A 26,238-nucleotide genomic window follows, 5' to 3' on the forward strand; every position below is an offset into this window, starting at 1 on the left:
TGCAATGCTGTAGACCAAATGGAAGAAAAGTGGAAAGCAAAATTAAACATGTTGTTGCTAGTCAAGTATCTATTTCTAGAAAAACGTTTGCAATAGTTGCTATTGTTTTCCATGTTGAAAGTACTACCACAAGTGGACATTATACTGTTTTTTTAAAGTGTAATAATGGTTGGAGTCACTGCAACAATACACACTAGGAAATGAAACCGAGATTGCCTTATGAATTACCCAACTCATACTTGATATTTCTGAAACAAAGATTTTAGATACATCATTCGGCCTAGAGGGAATGTGTACAGCTACTTGAAGGAATTCATTCTGGATGCATTCAAAGCGACATTTTTGATACATAATTTGTCGTATTGGGAAAATATGAACAGAAACTACGAAGTAAAGTGAAGATTTGAAGATTGGAAATAGTATTGGATATGTTATTTGGATTGATTTTGTATTATTTTTGCGAGAATTAGGAATTTCGTTTTTTTAACAATCTAGTTGATTGGTTTTTTTCCCTGCTGTTTATGATGAAATTACTCTGACATCACTATGAATAGTGAAGCTAAGTAGTAGCTGATGACAGCTAAAAAAGGGAGAACATTTGTTTTCTGAATGTTAAATTATTTTGTATTATTGAAAAACTCTCTGTAATTTGTGAAATATATTACATTACATAGCAGGTTTGCAGTTTATTTTATGTAGTTGAAAAGTTAGAAAAAAAAGTACTAATGACAAATAGCACAATAGTAGTTCAATATTTAAAAAACCTTTGAAATTCACTGAAAAAAACGATAGGTTTTACAGAAGTTCTAGTTAGAAATTTGCATTTAAAAAAACCTTGGAAATTCACTGAAAAAACCATAGGTTTCAGGGACGTTATAGTTAGAAATGAGCATTTAAAAAACCTTAGAAATTCACTGAAAAAACCATAGTTTTCAGGCACGTTATAGTTAGTTGGACATTTGACTCATATAAAACCAGAGAAATTTGCCTGTTATAGTTAGTTGAGCTAACTATAACTTGCTTGCCCCCAATGCACTACTGATGACGTCACATATTACATCACTCATGACATGGTCAATGACATCACTCATGATATCACTGATGACATATATGTGGTTTTGGTCTTCTACTGGACGCGTCCTGCTGAGCCCACGCCTTTGGATTTTCTTACAGAACACGGGTGAGTGACATAACAATACTGACAATGCCCCCTTCGTTCGCGCATTCAGCCAGGCTATCTTGGCCAAACATAATACAGTTTAACATAATTTACTTATTGGCAATGAGAGGCTTCTGTATCATTCTCAGTACTTCATTTTCCGATAAATAGAGGCAGCTACATATAAGAATTTGTGAATGGATTAAATTCTAAGCAGGCAGAAGTTACCTAATTTTTGTGATTCGGGTGATAGTAATGCTTCATGTCAGGACCAAAGCATGTAACATGAGATACTATTTTCTCAAAAGTAGCCTAAGAAAAATCTTTCATGTTATAATAGGAGTATAGATTAGGCGCCATGCCTCACGAGAGGCGACTACATTGGCAACTTGAAGGAGCCCCTTGATACTGTTCAGCGATATAGGCACTGACTTGCTAATATTGATATACATGTTTTTGATGATCTTATACTTTAGAATTTCCTTGGATATCATTCGTACTATACGAATTAACACGTTATGTTCTTCTAAATTTCTATCTTTTAGGGGCCTATCACAGCCCGTTGGGAAGCAAATACATGTGTGTCTCACACTAGAGACCTTAAAAGTAAAGCTACAATATAGGGAATATGATAGACTTTGCCTTGCTAGATATAATCACGTATAAGTCGGTTCAAACAATTATCTCAAATCTTTACAGGATTATCTTTGCTCTTTGGGGGAAACAAGAATTAGTTTGATGATATGAGGATATTTCCAACGGGGACAAATACAATTCAGATCATACCTTTACGGACCTAGAATATTGTCACTAACACGTATAATCTGGAACTCAATACAGGTATAGCTAATGTGTGGAAACATTTTTTATTTTAACTTAATGGAGTAATGGGAGGGGTTACGTAATGCACACTCTCTCCATCTTTTGCCCATTAGAAAACTTTATGACATAATCTTGGAACTAGCTGACCAGGCAGTTCTCCGGTAATTCAGAATAAGAAAATAGGTGGACGACGTCTAAAAGTCAAGAAGTGAGTATCGGTAGTTCTATATGTAAAATAATTTCTTATTCAGAACATGGACAATCTCTTATTTTATGACAATTTGGATTTTTTTAGATACTGTGATTATATATTTTTTCACAGATTGCTGGTTTTAATCGTTCTTTGTTTGACAAACCATTTGGAATCAAGTACATGTATAGCTACGGAAACTTTGTAATTTGAAAAAGGTTAGTGACTGTACTGCTTAAGGTCAAGGAATCACGACTATGAACTTGGTGCACGGCGTGGGAACAGATCTATTTCCTTTTTTTTTTCCTCTCTCCCTTTTTTCCTATTTCTTCTCAAATCACATTTCCCATTTAAATAACTTTGTTATTCTTTGAGGTGGATATCACTTCAATGCATTTTTGGAAAAACAACTTTTTGGAACCAAATTAAGGTCCCACTGTGGCATAGCAAAGGGCATGGGCGTAAAAGAATGAGCTAGCCCCTTCAAAAACCTATGTACAATGAGAGAGCTAAAGGGAGAGCGTTGGTCTGGCAGCTGCAAAAAAAGCAGATAGAGCAGAAAGATAACCCCTGAGAGTACCCAACGCAGAGTCCAGGGTTGGAATGAATAGAAGAACAGTGGAAAGAGAAGCAGAAAGAGTTTCAATGGTACCTTCTGTACAGTATAATGTACAGTGTATAATGTATATTGCAAATTTCCACCAACAGCAGGCATGTACCGTCTTAGTGGAGGGCCGCCTGGCCACCAAAAGAACATTACTCACTTAAGGAAGTAGGTCAAAAGCCATCAACTGCCACTGCTCAATCTCCACGCATGGAGGCGCAGTGTTGACAGGTTCAATGGGGCACCCTTCCCTGCTGCTGCAACAGAAGATCCTTCCGAATGGGCAGCCTGATTCGGAGGATCAGTGCTCATTTTCAGAAGCTCTGGATACCAGACTCTCCTCGCCCAGTCCGGAGCCACAAGAATGACATGGGCCCGTTCATTCCTGATCTTCTTCAGAACCGTGGGCAGGAGTGGTATGGGTAGAAAGGCGTACAGCAGGCCTGAGCTCCACTCGCGAGGAAAAGCATTGCAGATCGATAGCCGCCTTGGAAACTCCAGGACGCAGTGTTGCTGGCACTGCGCTTTCTCTTAGGAGGCGAACAAATCTAACCAAGTTTTTCCCCACTGATTAAAGAGACCTTCCAACACCTCCGACTGCAGACGCAGTTCGTGATCCGCTAGGCAAAGACGGTTGAGTTTGTCTGCCCTGGCCTACAGAGAACCGGCCAGGTGTTGAACCACCAGGGTTATGCCCTGCTGTTCCAACCATGTCCAGAGACGTAGGGTCTCTCGACAAAGGGTCCATGACCCCACCCGCCCTGCTTGTTGTAGTACCACATGGTGGTGGTGTTGTCCGTGAACACCTGCACTAACTTTATCCTTGACAGACGGAAGAAATGCTTTTAATACCAAATGAATTGCTCAAAGCTTCAACAACTTTATGTGGAGCCCGGACTCTGCCAGAGACCTGTGTCCCCTGATCTCCACCGCTCTCAGAAGGCCGATCCATTCCAGAAGTGACGCATCTGTCACAACTGTGAGATCTGATTGGGGAAGTTAGAGGAGTCTGCCATTGATCGAATCGCGGTTCTTCATCCACCACTGTTGATCTTTAGGAGTTCCTTCTGAAATCTGGACCACATCAGTGAGATTTCCCCGATCCTATGCCCACTGGAACTTCAAGTCCCCTGCAGAGCCCGCATACACCACCTGCCATGGTTTACCAACAGGATGCAGGAAGCCAGGAAGCCCACCAACCTCAGAGTCAGCCTCATCAAAATCCAGGATAGAGGCTGAAACACCAGAATTATAACCTGAATATCCTGGACTCGCTGCTCAGGAGGTTAGGCCCGAAACTGCACTGTGTCCAAAATAGCTCTGATGAAAGGGAGCATCTGAGAAGGAGTCTGGTGTGACTTTGGCACATTTATAAAGAACCTAGGGAATGCAGGAGGTCCGCCATAATCTGAAGGTGAGAGACGACAGCCTGGGGCGAGGACACCTTCCACAGGCAGTCGTTGGGGTAGGGGTAAGACTGACACCCCTGACCTACTGAGATGAGCTGCGACTACCGCCACCACCTTGGTAAACACCCGAGGGGCACTGGTAAGGCCGAAGGGGAGCACAGCAAACAAAGTGCTCGTGGCCTACCTTGAACCACAGGTAACGCCTGCGATCTGGCAGGATGGGGATGTGAAAATACGCATCCTGCAGGTCCAACGCTACCATCCAGTCTTCTTGGTCTAGGGGAGACAAGACCTGAGCTAGAGTGAGCATCTTGAACTTCTCCTTCTTGAAGAAGAGATTGATGATCCAAAGTTCTAAAATGGGCCGCAACCCTTTGTTCTTCGGAATCAGAAAATAGTGGGAATACAGACACTACCTACTTCTGAAACCAGGACCCTCTATACAGCTCACTTGGCCATAAGCTGTAACTTCCTCCTGGAGACATAAAACATAGGTATACCTTTTTTATACTTACCTAATTGGTCTGGATTCAGTCTCTGAGTCTGTGCTCTCAGTTCTTGTCTGAGTGAATACAATAAATGCTTAACACACCCTCCTGATAAGCCTAACTGTGTGACCACACTACCACAGATACAGCGGTTAGAAATGATCAAATGTAGCCTCTGCTACACCTCTGGAGATCCACTGGACTCCGGCACACTATACCTTACTTTGGTATTGTATATACAGAGCCAGCTTCCTACAAGAACAATCTGCAATTGGAATTGTATTCTGGCCATGGTGGTTCATGCGGTGCTTCTGCCTTATTATTTTTGTAAAAACCCAATAAATGTAGTTATAAAAAACAAAACAATTGTGCTTACAACTTCATGAAAACTTTATGATCACGATATGGTTCAAGAGGTAATAAATGACAATACAGAATAAAATATGAGCTTTCAGAGTTATTTAGTTCAATGGAAAGGTGAGTATTATATACAGAAGGTGAACCATTACCATGAAAATGGAGCAAACTTCACACCATTCTCAAGGCATGGTTAAACACCCTATGAACACCGACAAATGATTTTTGTTTATCCAAGGAAACAGCTGCTAGTATGGAACCACGGAGGAATGGTAATACTAGAAAAAAGATCGCTAAAAAAATCTAACTTGCTTTAATAAATTATCTTTCTTCACTGGGGGGAGAAAGGTTCCAATGTAGACAAAACAATTGCAGAAATTGTAGTCACTATCAATAAGTTAAATGGACCCCAAACTCAGTAAAAACTATATGTATGAGAGATGATAATAAGCACAACCTAGCACCTTCCTTTAGCGTCATTATCATGAATGACAATTACATGAACCCAACATTTAAGGAAGATTTTTTTCAGTAATGAATACAAAACAGAAAGACAATTGTGATGTGTAACACCTTCTGTTTTTAGGTAGCTGACAACCTAATAATTTTTTTTATTATAATTCTTTTTATTGAACAATCAAGTAAATGGTCATTACATACAAGAGATCATTACTAATTATTGTGTTACATTGTGGTCGTCAGGCAGCAGTGTCATACATTATGATAGTGGACAGTACTAAGGTGTTCACATTCTACTTACATCAGGGTATTAGTGGTTCGTCAAAGGAGGGGACACATGGGGGCTCACACACATTCCCATGATACACACTCCATTTAGTCCAGAGCGCTATCTAAAGTACTCCAAATCTGCCATTTCGTGTCTGCTGTAGTGAGGCAAAGGACACCACTCTGTGCAGTCCCCAGAGGTCTCCTATGCGGGAGAGCCCTATTAATAACATTTGTCGAACCCTTTAGTCCGACCCAACGTACCCAGACACTCGGAGTCCCAGAGTGGAGTCGCGAGCGTGAGTCTATTGGCCCACTCCAAGTTGCGGTTTACCATGTGCCAAAGTTGGACCGAGTGTCTTGTAGGCCCTGTAAGGGGATATTTGTGTGGCTTAGAGTAAAGCGCCCTCGTAAAATTTCCACCCTGGAGAATACACCTGTCCATGCAATAGGCGGAATCGTCACCACTGCGGTATGTACATTGGTTGATGGCGGAGAGATGCGCTGCCCAGTAGTATTTTTTAATGTCGGGGAGGGCACAACCCTCATCATACCAACCATGTGTTAGTTTATGGAGTGATATACGTGGTTTCCCGTCCCATAGTAGGTCTCTTTGTGTGGCTTCAATGTCTTTAAAACATCTTGATGGGACTAGGTCTGGGTAGTTCTATAGGGCATATAGGAAACATGGTAGTGCCATCATTTTAAAGAGTCCTGCCGTCCTAGGAGAGACAACTGGAGCGTTTTTCAGGTAGTGGTATCTCAACAACCTAATAATTGTCTCTAATGAATACAAGCGGTTTTAGAAGTTAGAAAACACTTATACATATCCACAGAATAAACTCAGCCTTGTCGTAAAAAAATCTAAGTTACCATATATTACATTCCGCTTCCATTCTACACACTGAATTGAGACTGCCAGCTCGATTCCATCTTTATCTGCAATTGTCTTTTATACAAATAAACCAAAAACAATCTTAAACTATACAAATCTTATAATGCTGCTTACCTTTAACTGTTCCTGATTGCGCAAGTTCATACTCAAGTTGTTCAGCGCATTTAAAGCCTGTGCCTGGACTTCAGGAACAGGATCTGAAAGCATGTTTGCAATTACTGGAAGACCCCCTAAATTACGAATAAGATCCTAAAAGGAAAATATATTGAGACGCACATTAGAAATTTGATTTTATGTGAAGTATTATACACTATTGATTGTTTTACCCAACGAAGGAAAGCAGCCAGATGTGAGAAAAAGAATAGTGGACTGAAAAAATTCATAATGTTTGTGGTAATTATAAAATGCATCCGTGCACACTTTTGACGAGTGCTATTTTAGTAATATATATTATTTGCATTCACACCAGATTATGTAAGTGTAAACCTTGAGCATATGGAAAGATTAGACTCAAGTCAAAACAGAATATAGAATTCTACTTTACAGTGATATTTTTAAGTGTAATAAACAAAACATGAATTAGGAAAATGACTAGCATTTCTTATAAAAGCTGGGAAAGTGAACAAATGGGTTGTTCCCCTAATACCTATGAGCATACTGGGTGGAATATATACACAGGCAGGTCCAATCATAGCGCCTAAAATTCTGGTATTAACTAGTGTTTGGGTACTTTCTAAATCAGAAGTGCGAAGAACGGACATTAAGCAGGCAAGGTTAATATGCAGAAGTCAATATGTATTGGGTGAAATTAGAGGACTGGGTTGTAAAAGCCTGCATGCTGGCAGATATTTTTTTTGCTAATCAACTTTATTGGTTTTATTGGTAACAGATAAATTAATTGGTAGAAGATCAAGCACATTATTAAGATGAAATACAGTCAAAGAAAGCCGACAAAAAACATTTGAGGCCCAAATGTAGTGAGTGTGACATTCGCATGTTACTATGCAAGTACAAGATTTAGTCGGACCCCTCAAACAGGTAACAAATTGAACCATTTACCCCACACTTTGCCGAAGAGTTCGGGACATCCCCGGGCCTCAAGGAAGGGTTCATCCTGGGCTTCGCACCAATCCACACCTCTCCTCTATTTCCACACAGTTGGTGACTTGGCCTGGGACCAGAGCGTTGCTCTAGCTCTCTTCGCCACTACCACTGCTGTCCCTAGGAAACGCTTATCCGCCCTGGATCCGTCAAGGCCATCAAACACCCCCAAAAGCAGGCTCATCGGGTTGTGGGGGACCTCCCACCCGAGGGCCCGCGTGAGTTCGAGCTCCACCCCTCACCAGAACAACGCCAGAGCAGGACACTGCCATACCATATGATAGAAATCTGCTGGAGCATGGTCACAGCACGCGCAGGCTGGGAAGGATCGCATGCAGGCACTAAAAAGGCGCGCCAAAGTGAGATATGCCGCATGGAGGTAATAAAGTTGGAGGAGGTGTAACTTGGAGGATGTTGTCAACGTTTTGGGAGCCATGAGGGGCGTCCCTCCAATCCGCCTCTTCCAGGGGACGCAGCCACCCCTCACAGCGGGCCCGGAGCCGATCTAAGGACGCAGGGCCGTTGTTCACCAGTGATCGGTAAATTCGAGACACCCTCCCCCTACCCAGGTTCCCCATCATCACCTGGGCCTCTAAGGGACTGAATTCCGGGAAAGAGGTGGGGGATGGAATATGAGTGTGGAGGGCGTGTCTGAGTTGTAAATATTTATAAAATTGGGAGGGGAGGAGGGCGAGGCGTTGTTGTAAGTCTGCGAAAGATCTAATGTGATCTCCCACCCACACGTCTCCGAGTAGCGAGATCCCAATGAGATCCAAGATACGGAAATCCCGTAAGGACGAGACCTCCCGCAGCCATACCCCACTTCACAGAGGCGTCTGCCTAGTGAGCCTCCGGTCCCACTGCACATGGCGGAGGGCTGTACGCCAGGCCATGAGCACTGTCCTGGTGACAGGGGGTAGAGCCTGCGGCACCGGGCAGCCATACAGAAATGCCTAGATCCGCATGAAGTCCATCGCCCTGAGTTCCACCCTGAACGCCGGGTCGGACCAGCCACCCGGGAACCAGTCGTAGATCACAATGAGCTTCATGGCCAGGTAGTAGAGGTGGAGATTAGTCACCCCGTGCCCCTGTCAAAGGGGGGAATATGACAGTGCACAATGCACATTCGCGGCCTCCCTCCTCCCCATAGAAACCGGGTGAAAATGCCATCTAATTCACAGAACCAGCTACCCGGGGGGTGAATAGTGATATTTTGTAAAATGTATGGGAAGCGGGGGAGGATCATCATTTTGAAGCGAGCACTCCTGCCCAGGGGATTGAGGGGGAGGGTTTGCCACTTCTTGAGGTCCGCCTTCACCTTATTGACTAAGGGGGCAACATTCAGGGCCCATTCGAGCTCCAGCAGGAGGGATACCCACACACCTAGGTACTTGAATGAGTGTCTGCGTAGGGGAATGTTTGTTTGCTAATCAAAGCACGCCCGGAGGAGTGCAAAGGGTCTAGGGTGGATTTCACCGGGTTAAGTCGAAAGCCAGAGACCCATTCAAAAGCGGAAAGGGCCTCTAGGCATCTGGGGCCGGAGCTTTCTGGGTCCGCCAGAAAAAGCAGGATGTCATCCGTCTATAGGGCTATCTTGTCAGTCTGATTCTGGTCCCAGGTCCAACCACGGATGAGGGGGTCTTGGAGGATGAGCGCCGCCAGGGGTTCCATCGCCAATGCCAATAGAAGCGGCGAGAGCGGGCATCCCTGGCGGGTGCCCATCCGGATACCTCACCGTTAATGAGGACACAAGCCCTAGGGTTACAATAAAGGACCCTGATAAGGCGTTGAAAGGAAGGCCAAAACCCATCCTCTCCAACACGTCCTCAAGGTAGCTCCAGTCCACTGTATCAAATGCTTTTTCAAAATCGATGAAAAGCAGTGCCAGGTATGGGGTCAGACGATGACTTTGAGCCAGAGCCAGGTGGAGGCGGCAAATGCAAAGTTGGGTACCCCCAGCAGGCATGAACCCGCACTGGTTGCGATGGAGCAAGTCCTGCAGGAGTGGACTGAGCTGCTGGGCTACCGCAGTGCGAAATTCTTTACCTCCATATTAATCAGTGAGATTGGGCGGTAATCTGCACAATCAAGGGAGGGCGGCTGCGTCTTTGGGAGGACCACAATAGTGGCCACATCGGTTTCAGGTGGGAAGGACCCTTCTTACACTACATGTTTAAACAGCTCCATCAAATGGGGAACCAATTCAGCACGGTAGATCGCGTAGTACTCCTGGGGGTTAGCCATCAGGCACAGGCGTCCTGCCTGAATGCAACAGTGAGATTGCCCCGTGTATCTCCTCTGGGGTAAAGGGGTGGTCCAGAGTTTCGTAGACAGTCTGGGGAAGGACTGATGGGTACCAGTCTTCGCCAACAAGTCCGCCAGGGGAGCACAAGGAGGGGGGGCAGCATAGAGGGGCGCGTAATAGCCAGAGAAAGTCTTCGCAATGGCATTGGACGTCACATGGTGGATCCCAGTGTCCGTCCGAATCTCAGGAATAATGAGATTAACTTTGGGATAGGACACTAGGTTGTGAAGTAATTTGCGATTTTAACCACCCCAGCCATAGATACATGCAACTGAAGAGCGCCAGAGCATTTTAGCGGACTCCAGCGAGATCCGGGGAATCTCTTCGTGGACCAGTGTAACCTGCCGAGAGGAGTCATCATTTTCAGAGGTCAATTGGGTTCCTTCCAACTGCACTGCATTGGCTTCCAGCTGCACGAGCTGGGCGGCCTGCTCCATACGTTTTGCGTGGACCAGCCCTTCTGGCCACACCCCGAACCACGGCCTTGCTGGCCTCCCACAGCGTCCCCAGTGAGGGAACCGAGCCCTTATTAGTCGAAAAATAGTGTTGCAGCTCCTGCCCGAGTGATTCCACCAGTGCAGAGTCCTGCAGGAACCAGGCGTTCAGTCGCCAAACTGCACGTGGGCCAACAGGGGAGGTCCCGATACGGAGGGAGACGGGGGAATGATCCGAGATCCCTCTGGCCAATATAGCCGCCACGGACATTAATTGACAGTCCGTCGCAGGCATCAGGAGCAGGTCTATACGGGAGTGGGTGAGGTGAGCCGACGAGGTGTGGGTATATTGTTCTTTACCGGGGTTCCACACCCTCCAGACGTCACAAAGGCCTAGGGCAGATGACCAACCAGAGAGGCGCCTCACAGAGGCAAGACGGTGAGCCGATGGAGTGCCCGTCGCGTCACAAGAGGGCTGCAGGACGGCGTTAAAGTTGCCCCCAACAACAGTCAGACCCTGTGGAAAGGAGGAAATCACTGGTGTGAGGCGGCGAAGGGTGGAGGCCATGACAAAGCTGGCAGATATTAACCATTGTTAATATTTCTTTGCTATTAAATACAATGACAAATTGTTTTTCATTACTTGTTCTACACCCCAAATCATTAAAGTGGTTTTCAAGAAACCATGAAAGGTATACTTGTAGAGGTTAAATGAATGGAACCGTGTACAGGCATAGGCACATCAAATGACTAGCTGGATTTTGAACGATGTTTCAAGTAACAGTGCCTCAAAAATATTTTTCACTCTTGGCTGCGAAAAGGCTAATCCAAAACACTGACAAACAAACAAGTTCACCGGTCCCACTGCTCACCATTTTTAGGTCGAGCTTAGTCGTAGAAAGCATAAACTGCTCTCTCTGCGAGGCATGCTGTATTGGAATATGCACTGGAAGCCCCTCCCACTGTCAGGCCATATTTGTCATTGGCTTGGGTCATTGTCCTTCGTAAATGCTGGCTTCAGATTCGTAAATAGGCTTGTTAGCCCCTCTTTGGTACTGCCTTGTCTGCCTTTGTTACCTCCCATGATGACGGGACCTTTTACTTGGCTTGTTACGCGGTCTGCGTTATAAGTCGGTGAGCACTATTTTGTTTATTGGCACTAATGGGGGCAATGGAGGCTGCTTTTTAGGTCTTGCCTGAGCCAGTGCATGCGCTGCTCTGGCGAGACATTTAGTAGCTGCTTAAAAAGTGCACTCTTGCCGGCCACCGGCATGCGATTACGCGCATGAGCGCTCGACGTGCACAGCTGCCATCTGGCTTTCAGCGTGCGTGTGAATCTCCCCTCCCCCTGCTGCTTCTACCCAGTGTGGCTCACTTTCGCTTTCATGGCTGTGCGGCATTACTCTTACCGCTGTGCGGCCAATGCTTGTTGTTATTGGTATTTGTATGTTATTTTCATGTTCATCACTCTCATGTTTTATTTCCTTGCGCATAATGTGTATGGAGTATTTTATACGCTTTTTTAGCATCACCACAGGCAAGTCCTCTAAAAGGTTGAACTGTTCACAGGGTGGTATTCACTTCCTTTCATTTGGTCATTTTGCACTTTTTTGTGATCTCCTGAACTGTATTAATTAACGTCTCACCTCAGTTACGGAACTCAGGCTAGTCCTATTTTTATTGCTATTGCGGACGCACAGCACGTCACGGTTGGGGTTGAAGATATACGAAGTACAACGTTCCGACAATTGCATGCTGTCGGCATCAGTCTTTTCTAGAAGCATTCGAGTGTTGGAGCCTCTCCGGTGGAACTAGTTGTTTGGGTAGGTGTTGTAGAGTGAGCATTGTTATAGAGTTACTGTTTAGTCAACATGAGTTGGCTTACGGCTCCGGTAGCTCATGAAGCTTTATTATTACAGGGTTTGGACCATTCGTTGTTGGCGTTCTTTATGTTCGCATGCCTCTGAGATGCTGGTAGTACTTTTGATCTTCACATGGTTTGGTAAGAGACGTTTTTGTCCAGGACACTTCTTTCATATTAATTTTATTTTGCATCAGCTCATTAGTTTCTCTTATTATTTTTTAGTGGTTTCTCTGCCAGTTCTACTGGTATTGAGAGTTGAGTTTTAGTACTACTGTTTGAGGTATGTCTCACTTTTTTTTTCCGGAGAATCACTTCGGCTAAAGCTCTATGGGCACTTTTGTTTTGTTCAACAAGGCACGATTTATAGTTCCTACTGAATCATTAGTTTGGTCGTCCGTTTTTATTCACCATGCGCACCTTTTCACGAAGTGTCTTTCACTTTGTATTTGAGCATGCCAGATTTTGTTCATCCTCCGTTCGAGCACTTTCTTCATTTCGTACATGGGGTATAGCATGAGGTTGATTACTGAGATTGCTTTTCTATCAATACATTACATTTGCCCTGACCTCCTTTGAGTCCTGCTGTTGTTATCTTTGTTACCTTTGAAAAAGGTTTGGAACAGACATAATATGTAGTAATTTAGCTCATTAATTCATTACAGATTCCCCTGATGAAGGGTTCGTATTATAGCCCGAAATGCATTGGGAAATATTATGTTGTCAACTTTTTGCTGATTTAAAGGTCCTTTGATTTTCTCTTTGAACTAAATTTCAACCATCAAGAATAATGCAGATTGAACTACGCTTCTTGCATGAAGAATTTCTTGAAACATTGGATGCATTGATTCCTTTTCGTTTATGCTGTCAAGAACGGTAGATATTTGTATCACTGCAATATTAATAATAATTTCTTAAAAATGTGTACACTTATATAAGTGACTTGTATGTAGTGCACTTAGTATTCCTGGATACACATCTGGGTTTCCACATTTTTCATTTTTAACTTTCTAAAAGTAGCATTTTTCAAAATTGTAATTTAAAATCCAAGTTAGGATTTTATATTAGCATTGTGATAGCCAATAGGTCTCGCCTCTGGAACCTTATAAGTGTTTAGCAATGCAACAGTTGATGTTGTTGAACCAAGGATATTGTGCTGCATAACTAAATACTTATACGGTCCCAAAGCGAGACCTATTGGCTATGCCAATGCTTGTTGTATTTGCAGCATGCCCACACAGGACGATGGTGGCCATTTTTCTTATAGAGCGCTATGCCACTGTGACTTGCATGCTGAGCGCGGCCCCTGCTTTACGGAAACCGTTCTCAGTTTCAACTTTTTTTGTTTAACTTGCATGCCGAGCATGGCTCCCGCTTAAGGGACACCACACTCAGTTTCAATTTTTTTTTTAAAAAAAAACCTTTAATTCTGAGTGCGGCGTACACTTCATGAACACCGTGATTGGTTTCTTTTTTTTAAACTTTAATAGTGAGTGCCACCACTTCATGGACATGCGCTCTGCAATACAATAGTTATCGCTTTTGCAAAAGTTTGAACCATTGGTATTGTAAATGACAATGCTTTTTAATATTATAAAATGCATTGCCATTTCCAATGTCAATAACTCATAAACTCACAATTTCAAGACCTATTGCATTGTAAATGCTTGTCATTTAATGCTTCAAAGGGCTGGTGCTCCTATGTCCTCCAATCAATTTGCATGCTGTCTAGTGCCATTCCAACTTCATAATAATCATGTTTGTCTTCTCCTTTTAGGCACCGAATTCCTCTTCTTTGAATTCTCCTATTGAGACAAGTGTGCGTGCTAATTAATTAAATAAAAGGGAATGTGTGTGATTAAATCAATTGTGCACTCTTTTTCATAATGTTGGTCTTACACACACGATAACCATGCTTACATGAATATAATACTAGTATTTATTCGTTGTTTTTCATAATTTACATTTTACATCATTATTGTGAAATGATAGGAGTTTCTAGAACGCTGATAATGTCACGTCACGTTATCTTTCCAAGAAAATGCTGTCTGAAAGATTGAAAATAGGTGAAAAGGCAATGGACCACTCTTGGTTAAATAATATTCATCCTAAAAGCCCTCAACAAAACCTGGAATAATCTATAAAATCCGGACCTAAATAGCTGAAGGTTAAGATGAGAGGCGCAATTGCGCACCCACTTGAACTGAATGTGCAGTGTGTTTGGCCTTCACTAGATGACCCGTCGGCAGCACAATAAACTGTGAATTATCACGAGCAGACACACACACGCCTTTGAGAACTAAACATAGAACGTATTATTCTGAAATATGGTACGAGTATGCAAAATGCCATCAAAATTCAAAATATATTTCATTATTAATGTGCTACTATTATGCAAGAAGTACTATAGCGCTTAGAAGCAGTGAATAAGGGTGTTAAGGAAATAGCTTCTTCCATAGCAGAAATGTTGGAGAAGGGCGTGACCTGAAGGACAATGGAAACGGGAATGCTCGGATGAGCTCTTGTCAGCAAGCGGGCCCCAGAGTCAAATATCCAGAGCCCCCACACACTTGCATTAGTGTGATGTGGGGGCTCTATCACTAGATCACGGGGAGGCAGCTGTGAACCTCCTGCAATACGAAACAGTGTCCGTGCAGCGGGAAAACTGCTGTGCCGGCCACGACTGAGTGGAGCAGCTAAGATTACAGCCGGCGATTCGCACAAGCGATTGGGCTACTGAAGGCCCATGGAGGTGGGCCGAAGGCCTGGAATCAAAGTGCACTCCTCCAAACTCCCGGTAGGGTGGCAGTGGGGGGAGAATCGCCAATATTCGCTGCGATTGGGTGCCACAGACTTGAGCAGGCCATGGTAGCAAGAGCAGTGTGAAGGTGCGCCAGAGCCACCCGGATATTTCTCCGTCATGCAGAGGTATGCTTGGTGCGTGGAACTGCTCGGCCGAGCCGGAAGGCTGTGGGCACACTGAAAGGGGCAGACTTCAAGGACCTGGACTTGGCCACAGCTAAGGTGAGCAGCAGACTCCTCCTGCTGACCCTGAAGATGCAGACGGCCTCTGTGGAGGGAAAAGCACTGGAGACCCGGCTGAACTCTGGGCTCCACATGGACGCTCTCCTGGGGAGCAGATAACTACAGCCCAGCATGTGACAGAGCTAGCCTGGGGCACTGCGACATACTTCTAAGCTGGGAGATGCAGGAATTGATGGATGAATGATGGTTGACCTGGGGTTCCCTCTCAACACTCCTCCCTCACACAAAGGATATCTATTGTTACCCAAACCGCAAGGAATCAACCGAATATTGACCGCGTGGACCTCAGGGGTGGTAGGACAGGGCAACTGGAAAAACAGGGAAGCACTGGCGACTGGCATCCACAGTGTTCCAAGTACTGCCTATACAGTGGAAGTTTACTATCTGAGAGGCCTCACCCTCTCCCCCCAGCATTCCTCAGCATCCGCTGCATATTGAGTCAACCAGAAAATGGGAAAACACCAGGCTGTAAAAATGCAAAACATCCAACATTTTGGTGGAAGAGGGTGAGAAGGGAACGTGCTGGAGGAGGACCCTGCACCCCTGTAAACCACAGTGATACTGGCTGCCATTAAAGACACCAAAGTGACACTGGAGGCCCATATTGCCGCAGTAGTGAATGAAGAGGGAATATTACACGACAACCACAAGAAATTGGTGAGGCGGATCAAGGAGACAGAACTCAAGTTGGACGCAACCCATTCAGGTGTGCAGGACTTCACACAGAAGTGTGTACACCTGGAGAGGGGCCTGGCGGTCCTCTCTGGCAGACTGGAAGAGGCTGAGGGGAGATCCTGGCGGCACAATGTGAGATTGATGGGGGGTCCCAGAAAGGGCGGAAGGCTCCAATAGCGAACTGTGCGTTGAGGAATGGCTGGAAAAAAACGGTGCTGCAGGGCCGACCATCATGTTTTCTCTCTGAATACCAGGTTAAATCCTGGGCCAGTCCCGCCGGAAGATTATAGTTCAGTTGATTAACTACCGGGACAGTGATACTATACTATCATGTAGTTATTGTGCAAACATGGCCTGTGGAATGTCAAAGGACAAGAAGTTAATATATACCTGGACTATACAACCCTTTGGGTAAACAGTCAAAATATCGAATTTTTAATTTCGACTTACACTTATATCGAGTTGCTAATATCGATGGGACAGAATATCGATGTCCAGAATATCGATGGCCAGAATATCGACCCTAAGGTAAGTAATATCGAAATTACTTATATCGATAGCATATATATCGATGTAAGTAATTTCGATTTACTAATATGTGTTAGAAATTTTAGTTAAGTATTTAAATTAATTGTTATAATATGTGTTTAATATGTTTTTATAAATAAAAAATATATAAAAGTAAATATTATGTTTTACTACCAGAGCGGGTTGTGGGTTTTTAGGGGAATAGGGTGGGAAGTAATTTATTTGTAATTAAATAATTATTTTTAATGATTAATTTATTTTGCAATTAAATATTAATTGGCAATGAATTATTTTAATTGATTAATTGATTAATTAATTGATAATTTATGTATATTTTTAAGTAAATTATATGTTTTACTACTGGAGCGGGTTGTGGTTTTATAGGGGAATAGGGTGGGAAGTAATTTATTTGTAATTAAATAATTATTTTTTAATGATTAATTTATTTTGCAATTAAATATTAATTGGCAATTAATTATTTTAATTGATTAATTGATTAATTAATTGATAATTTATGTTTATTTTTAAGTAAATTATATGTTTTACTACTGGAGCGGGTTGTGGGTTTATATGGGAATAGGGTGGGAAGTAATTTATTTGTAAATAGTTATTTTTTATGATTAATTTATTTTGCTATTAATTATTAATTGGCAATGAATTATTTTAATTGATTAATAGAATAATTAATTGATAATTTATGTATATTTTTAACTAAATTATATGTTTTACTACTGGAGCGGGTTGTGGGTTTATAGGGGAATAGGGTGGGAAGTAATTTAATTGTTATAATAATTAATTTTGAGTAAAGGAGTATTTTTAGGGTTCAGGGTCAGTTTTGGGTTTTTGGGTAAAGGGGTATTTTTAGGGTTCTGGGTCAGTTTTGGTTTTTGGGGTAAAGGGGTATTTTTATGAATCAGGGTCAGTTTTCAGTTTTTGGGTAAAGGGGTATTTTTAGGGTTCAGGGTCAGTTTTCAGTTTTTGGGTAAAGGGGTATTTTTAGGGTTCAGGGTCAGTTTTCAGTTTCTGGGTAAAGGGGTATTTTTAGGGTTCAGGGTCAGTTTTCAGTTTTTGGGTAAAAGGGTGTTTTTTGGATTCAGGGTTAGTTTTCAGTTTTTGGGTAAAGGGGTATTTTTTGGGTTCAGGGTCAGTTTTTAGTTTTTGGGTAAAGGGGTATTTTTAGGGTTCAGGGTCAGTTTTCGGTTTTTTGGTAAAGGGGTATTTTTAGTGTTCAGGGTCAGTTTTCAGTTTTTGGGTAAAGGGGTATTTTTAGGGTTCAGGGTCAGTTTTCATTTTTTGGTAAAGGGGTATTTTTAGGGTTCAGGGTCAGTTTTCAGTTTTTGGGTAAAGGGGTATTTTTAGGGTTCAGGGTCAGTTTTAGGTTTTTGGGTAAAGGGGTATTTTTAGGGTTCAGGGTCAGTTTTCCCTACTGTTGCACCCACTGGAGTGGGAATAGTAATTATTGTTAAGTAAGTATATATTATATATGATTTTTAATTATTTGTTTTTTAATTAAATATGTATTATTATTTTTTTTTACCATCATTACATATATGTAAATATGTTTAAGTAATTAATAAGTATTATTTACAGTATTTTTTATGTTATTTTAAATACAAAAAAAATCGATATATTTGACAACGATATTTTTAACATCGATATTATTTTTTCGATATTTTGGTACTTACCATGTTGTACATAGGGCGTCGATATTTTTGCTATCGATATAATTACGCCGATATTTGTGTAGGTCGAAATTCTGTCTGTCGAAATTCTGTCATAGATCCAACCCTTTGTCAGAAACAACGGGGAGACCTTTATTCCACTGAAGAAGGTGCTGCGCCAACTGTGCACTCATATTTCCAGCAAAACTGAAAAAATGTACACAACGACACCACCAAACGCAGAGGGGGCAATACTCATTTCGAGACACTGGTAGGCTCTTTAGGCATATATCAGGTGCTACAACACTCCACCCCTTCCCAACTCCACACCTACCAAACACAAAGGCACAAAGACTCTACAGAGTAATCTCGCTGAAAAAATGGGAACAGCTATGGATCCATATTCCTAGGATACACAGGAGCAAACCCCCAATGTGAAACCGCCTATAAACTCATGACCTGCCGGTATTACACTCCAACACGCTTACAGAAAATGTTCCCCCCTCCTCTCCTCACGGTTGGCATTGTCGATCGGTGATTGCCAATTTTATTCACATTTGGTGGTCCTGCTCACTACTCACCTTATTCTGGAAGGAAGTCCTGAGCCACATCAAATACACTGTAGGCTTCCCCCTACCAAACTTGCATACTGTGGCCATTCTGGGTGACCGGCCCCAAATACTCACAGCTATGACTCATTCCGAATGGCACATTATAACGCATATGTTGGGTGCGTCCAAACAAGTACTTGCTCTTCACTGGAAAAAGCCCTATGCACCATCTATTACTCTGTTTTTCACATACCTCTTGCGTGTCATGGTGATAGAACTCTTAACATGCCGGATCATACATACAGAATCCAAATTCACTCGCATTTGGCAACCACTGATCGATCACTTTTCCAAACTCGAACACTCTTATTTCACTCCTCCCCAGCTCCGTGCCCGACAGCTTTTTGAAGATGTCCTCCTAGTTCGTGGAGCTGAAACTCCTTCACAAGATGCCCAGTCCCATTACATAGGAAATCCAGTACCCCGCCCCCCAGCCTCCTACAACAGCCTTGTCAGGTCTAATAAGGGATGCTCTATCCCCTCCATTCTCTCCCCCCTCTCTCTCTTTTGCTCCCCTTCTCCATCTTCTTTTTCTCTACCTATTCTCTTTCTCGTCTTCTATCCTCTCTTTCTCTGCTCTCCCCTTCCATCTTCCTATTGCCAGCCTGTTCAGGGCTCAACCTACTGTACCTCTGGCTCCTCCCCACCCCCTTGCCCTGTTCTCATATTACGTTGACAAAGGTGTTGACCCCCCCCCCCCCCCTCCTTGAGACAAGGGGAAGTTTCTGTTTCTTCCTATTGCCACAGCTGTCGCTTCTCTGGCCAGTCATGGCTCTAATCCTTAACCCGCTAGATATGTGATGCAAGATGACAATTGCTTCTGATGTATCTCTTCCATGTCCAAGAAATGATTGCTAACATCACCTGCCTGGCATATGTTTTACACTGTGTTGATGCGCTTCAATAAAAAAGATTTGACACACAAAAAAGGGTTGCAGTAACATTTTAGAAAAAAAGGTTTCTCATATTTTATAGAACATATTTTATTCATTCTGAACCAATTCTGCTTAATAAATGGCACATGTAAGTTTGGCTCCACTGCCTAGATATTTGTAAGACATGTGTAAATTGGTTTGTCAACATCTGATAACGGATACCGCTTCTGAAAATATCTGATAAAGGAATTTCTATTGTTCAAAGAGATGATAGAATATATTTGATGTTCAAAAAAGAAATGTTGAGAGTATTTTTTGCTGTTTACGTTGCACATAAACATCTTTGCTATCTTACTGTTCATATTCATTGTAGAGACAATTCACCTTGTGTGCACTAGAATTGGGTGATAGTTTTACATAAAGGTTTTAAAACGTATACCACATACTCTAGTGATTCATAGTGAGTTGTCAAATTGTGAAAGAGGAGTTGATGTTCCAATTATCGTCTGTCTCAAAGGGCTCCATGTTACCTGAAACACATCTTAAGCAAACATTGCTCAGTGTGTTGTGGACGGGTTGCAGTTCAACAGTTTTTCCGATTTGGGTTGTCACATTTACTGAATCTTTAGTGCAATTGGGTTGGAAATTGAAAACTGGGCTCTAAAAAATAAAAAGCTCTCAAAAACATAGCACAATAAATAAATCATGCAGATGCATTTAACACTTTACCTATGTCACAATGAAATGACCTTCAACTGTGGGATGACAACTTCACATTAATGAAGTGAGTAAATGGAAATGGTTGGCCCTCAAATACAACACATAGATAGCTAAATCTCCTGAGGCGTGATCCTGCGGGGCCAGCTCCGACTACTCTGCACTGGTTGCCACTCAAAGAGAGAGTTCTATTTAAAGCCATGAGATTTTGCCATTGAATCTTTGATGATAGGGCTCAACGATATCTGACTTCTTTGGTGACCTGCCATCTATCTAGTCGTAGTCTTAGATCTTCAGACACCAATCTGGCAGTAATTCTGTGGGCGAGGAAAGCCAAGTAGAGTGGCCGCTCTTTTGCCTTCCTAGCAGCAAAAGCTTGGAATTCCCTGCCTCTTCATTTAACGATGGAACCGTCAGGACTGCTGTTCCAATAGAGGCTTATAACCTGGTTATTCCGCTCTGCTCTAGTATAGGCCCTTAATCTAGCTCTTTTTGTTTCCGTGACCACTAAATAGGACAGGTTTTCAGGTGGTGTTGCTCCTCTTTGGTTCTTCCTTCGTAGCGCTGGGACACGCCGTTAGGCGTAACCATGAGCTTTATAAATATGCATTATTATTATTAAAATTCTGTATCTGAATTTGGCATAGAGAGTTTTTGATAATGCTGACGTTATATTATCCAATAAATGGCTCAAACGATAAAATATATTTATTATAAAAAATATCTGTCTATTAATGCTCAGTGTTTACATTTTTATGTCTTCTTCCCATACGCGCTAAGAGTTCATTCAATGAACTTCGGGTTCGATGAAATGCAGGATAGTGCATTGTTGCTTCCTGGAGACATATCAATTTACATTGAAGTTGACTATAACAACCCCACCTAGGCCACATAAGTGGGACGGGTCATTGGACTGTATGGTCCTCATTTGGAATTGGATTGTGATTATCTCGCCTAAGCCGTGTGATTGGGCTCGGAATTCTTTCTGGAAGGACCAATTTTGGATATAATCGAATAGTCTGTAATTTTGACTGATGGTCTGGACATTCTTTAGCTTTTCACTTGCAAAACCATTTCCGTCCTGATCATGACCCTTTGGCTTTTGGGGTTGAAACTCCATCAAAGCTTTAGTTGCATTTAGAAATGGACTGATACCAATACTTTTTCCATTGTTTATGGATTATTTGATTAACCCCTTCGCTGCGGGCTTGTTTCCCCCGCTGTGCTAGGGGCGCGCACAGCGCCCCGGTGCTCCTGACGAGCTCAGCTCATCATGAGCCACAGCTCTCCGGTGCTCATGATGAGCTGAACTCGTCATGAACGTGCCCGTTTAATGGAACGCTCAGCACAGCAGGGGAATCAGCCCAGCGTGCGAGCGTTCCAGCGGTCACGACGAGCTCAGCTCGTCATGAGCACCGGAGCGCCGTGGCTCATGAGAGCTCGTCATGAGCACAGGAGTGGTTAAGTTGTAGATCCACTGCCATTTCTTTTTCCTTTGTCAAACACTATGTAATGTTCAAAAGTGTTTTTTGTTGTGTAACATGTTGAGCAAGAAGTATTCATGTATTGTACAGTCTCTGTTGTGGTTTCTGTAAAACTTATTTATAATAATTTAAAAAAAACAGAATTCTTTTGTCGGCACCTTATATATTTTGTGGAATTTTTATTTTATTTTTGTTTTGTATTGATTGACTTGAATGTGAAATAGTTACTTTTCCTGGAACCATTGTTGTTCATGTACATTTTACTCCCCATGGTTCTAGGTCATTGGGTTTCCCCTATTGTGGATAACTGTTCTTCCCATTGCAGGCAATCAAATATTTCTTTAAACACTGACTGTGTAATGAGAGTTGTCTCCCTCAGCGAATTCCAGAGTTCTCTCAACCCCAGATGGAATACATTTCCTTAAGATGCGCATGCCAGGGATAACATAGGGCCCCCATATGTGCTTATCAGCAACATATAGGTCTCCAGGGATTCTGTCTGAGCCAGGAGCCTTCCCACTTACAGGTTTCACCCAATGTAACTAAACGCGCTCTTGGACTCCTGTCCATCACTAGTGAAATAGTTAGATAAGTTGCATATAATATGCGAGTATAACTTTTCGAAATGATCTACCTAAACCTGAGGGGCTAAGTAAAAGACTGAACTTTGGTTGATACATGTAAACTACCATGAGCAAAAAAAGTGCCAAAATGCTTTTTCGTTACCTACACAGGCGCTTTAGTTAAATCTTGCCACATACGTCTGTCCCATTCAGTTTTAGTCTTCTTCTTGGCTATCCTATAGTTCTTCGTAGCTGTTTTTAAGTCAGATTGGACCTTGGTTCTTTTCAACTTGAGAAATTAGGATTTAGGCTCCGAACATTCCTTATTATACCAGCTGTTGCTCCCAGTTGGCCTAGTGCCTTTGCTTACTTAGTGATTGAGGCTTTAAGGTTGAGAAACAGGTCCTTGTGAATAATAATTATACTGTTATTTGTGCAAGATTTACTTGTCTTGCATTTAGATAAGATGTTCAACGTCTTCAAGACTATGTTGAATAAGAGAAGTTGTACCTGGGCAACATTTTATTTGGGACTATCTGAGAGCTAAAAGGCCCTAACTGGACAGGGGGAGAAACACTCTGTATACGTGCAAAGTGGTCCTGGAGAGTAAGATGTAAACAATTGTGATCGCTATCTGAGTTTTCTATGACTGACTTATCATTCAAAAATAGCCAGAGCTGAATATCAAGCAGAATATAATCAATTCGGCTAGTACGGTTGACACAATTATATGTGTGTTTTACAGCTAAATCTTATGACGTTCGGCCATTTCAAGCTCCAAGGCCCAAATGTACCGTAATACCCATTAGCTGGATAGCCTGCCTAGCCCATTTGCTAATTGGTGGTTAATTAGACTTCCACATTTCTCATCCTCCTCTTCAGTAATAATGAACTCTGATTTAATCAGTGGCTCGAATGTTGTATTAAAATCCCCTGCAACTATCAATGAAGTCTTATAAGAATCGGCTTCCATAACAGGCTCTAACAACTACAATGTTGGAGAATCTAAATGTTTTCCTGTGCAGCGATTATATATATATTTATAAACATGGGCCAAATCAATTGTCAACATGATTGTTTCGCGAAACTCTGACCCATAACATTAGACCCCCGAAGGTCTAACCTGACCAGTGTAAACAGCATTCATAAAATAACTGGTATACCCTGATCTATAAACTAGATTAATGCACCATGTTTCTTTGGATATGCATAGGCCAAAGAAATCAATAAATAGTCCCCAGTCCGGATCCTTTAGTTTTGCCTGGAGGCCTGCTCTATTCCAGGATAGGAGGTTCCATTTCCCCTTAGATTTGAATTCTGGAGCATGGGAACTAATTACAAATCCTAGCTTGACAAGTCGTGTCTCCTTGTCCGTGGTCAGGGCAGCTCTCCTTCCGATTTCCAGAGCTTTACCAATAGGTACCTGCAAATTGCGCATGAAATTTCAAGGGTGCCAGGGTACCAAAAGGACACCCTAATGCACCTCTGAAATATGCATGTTTGCAGATGTTGTGCACACACTGCCCCTTTAGTGCATTTTTCAACGTTTTTGCAAATTACCATCAAGTTCAAATTGATGGTAATTTGCGATCCCTAATAGCGAAATCGCTATTTGCGATTGCATTATGCATTGCATTTAGGGAATTGCAATTTGCGATTCTCTAATTGCATTCGCGATTTAGGTAATTGCAAAATTTACGATTACCTAAATTGCGAAATTGCATTTGGGTTGATGCATCTCAAATGCAAAAAAACTGGTCGCAAAAGGGCAGATTCTGCAAATCTGCCCCTTTGCGACTGATATTTTCAATGATGCATGTGCCCCAAAGTTCTCCAAATTCAGGTTCCCTGGATGTGGGTGGTTCAGATGTTCAACATATTTGGGGGGTTGAAGTGGGTGGGGGGAGGTCATGGGTTTTTAATTCAGGGTTCCACATCTGGCACCCTGTCGCAGGGGGGTTTGTTTTGTCGTTATTCTTGTATTGATAATGGCATGTTACAGACCGCATACATTCCGTAACACTCCACCTTTCAGGAATCTGGCCTTTTCTGCCTGACCACAGACTACATCATTATCTTTTCCTGGCCACTACATGACTGACACCACCTTCTGACCTGGAACATAAGGGGTCTCAACGACTAGATAAAGGCACGCCTCATGCACCCATATCTTATCAGACATAATGTGGATGTGTGTTTCCCCCAAGAGACACCTATTCCAACTAGGCGCGCAGCATCACCATCCTCTTCAGAAAGGCATTCCTGGCACGGCGCACACTCCTTCATTGTCGCATCCAACACCCACAGGCCACAGCCACACTATATTACATTTTAAAGGACAACTCCCTATTAGACACCTGGCGCCAGGAACACCCAGAATCCGATTCGCGCAGATCTTGGTCCTGCATCAACTTATGGCTTATCACTCGCACATTGCCTCCTGGGTCACCTCTGTGGACCACCTGGCCTGTACACTATCAGATCACACCCTGGTGCATCTGTGTCTGGGATTTCCGCTTACCCCTTACTGTATGTTCACATGGCGCATACCCCCTAACTCGTTTTGCGATGCTGCTTTTTCCGAGAAGATTGGGGGTGCCATCAGAGACTATTTTGAGCACCTTCAAGGCTGTGATCCGGGGGGAATGTATTGCTAAACAATCCAGGGTGCTAACGTCCATCAGAGGAACCCTCGAGGGCTTGGAGAAAGACATCAAGCACTAGACCTCCAGCAATCACAGAACCCCAGTCCCACCACCCTCGCCTCTATCAGAACTAAACTCACCGAGTTCCACGCTGAGGCAGATAGAGAAGTTGCATTCTTAGGCAGATAGGCTCATGCTCGCCGTTATGGGGAGGCGATCGCCCTGGTAAGACCCTTACAAACTTACTAAGACAGCCACATGCATCCTCATATATCACTTCGCTTAGCTACAAGACTGCCGAAAGGACTAATTACCCTGGCGACATTATCGCTAGGATCTCCCCTTTCTATGCTCAACTATACACTGCTGATAAGGCCCCGCCTCTGGAGATCCTGGATCAGTACTTTGATTTGATCAGGCTTTTATGGCTCGGCAACAGAATCCGTGAATATCTGTATGAGCCATTTACCCATGAAGAAAAAACGAAAGTTATTGCAGGACTCCTGGGCGATAAAAGCTTCAGGCTCAGACGGGCTCACCCGTCCTCTAATAAGAATATACATCTCTCCTTGTTCCACATCTGGCAGAGATGTACAATGAATATCTTGCCTTGGGCAGATTTCCCCCTTCTCTTTGCGAAGCCATGATTACTCTCGTTCTTAAACCTTATAAATCCCCAGAGAGTTGCGATTCATATCGCCACTTATAACTAATCAATACCGACAACAAAATGTATGCAAAACTGTTAGCCAATCGTCTTCTCCCCCTAATGCTACTAATAGCCCGTCCAGACCAATCGGGTTTATCACTGGATGTGCAACTTCGCACAATCTGTGCACCATTTTCTGTTATCCACCAGATCAATCCCGCTTTGACTGCAGTGGCCGCCCTCCTAGACACCACTAAGGCTTTTGATGTGCTGGAATGGCCCTTCCTTTTCTATCTTCTTCCTCGACTAGGCTTTAGTCCTTGCTTCGTTCAAAAGATCCAGCTTCCCTACACACTCCTGACAGCACGCATCACGATTAGCGGGCAGGTTACCGACCCCATAGCTATCACGAGGGGGCACCAGGCACCTTGTCC

At 43.0% G+C, this 26,238-nt stretch overlaps 1 protein-coding gene across 2 annotated transcripts in view; it reads right to left on the reverse strand.

Annotated features, from left to right (window-relative positions):
* ARMC10 (armadillo repeat containing 10) overlaps positions 1-26,238 on the reverse strand; it is a 166,115-nt gene that overhangs the window by 96,070 nt on the left and 43,807 nt on the right. For both annotated transcript variants that reach the window (XM_086967345.1, XM_086967344.1), the window contains exon 3: positions 6,765-6,899. In XM_086967345.1, coding sequence (XP_086823471.1) covers positions 6,765-6,899 — 135 coding nt within the window. The remainder of the gene's footprint in view (positions 1-6,764; positions 6,900-26,238) is intronic.

This window comes from Lissotriton vulgaris, chromosome 1_1 (genome assembly GCF_964263255.1).
Source record: "Lissotriton vulgaris chromosome 1_1, aLisVul1.2, whole genome shotgun sequence".
NCBI lineage: Eukaryota > Metazoa > Chordata > Amphibia > Caudata > Salamandridae > Lissotriton > Lissotriton vulgaris.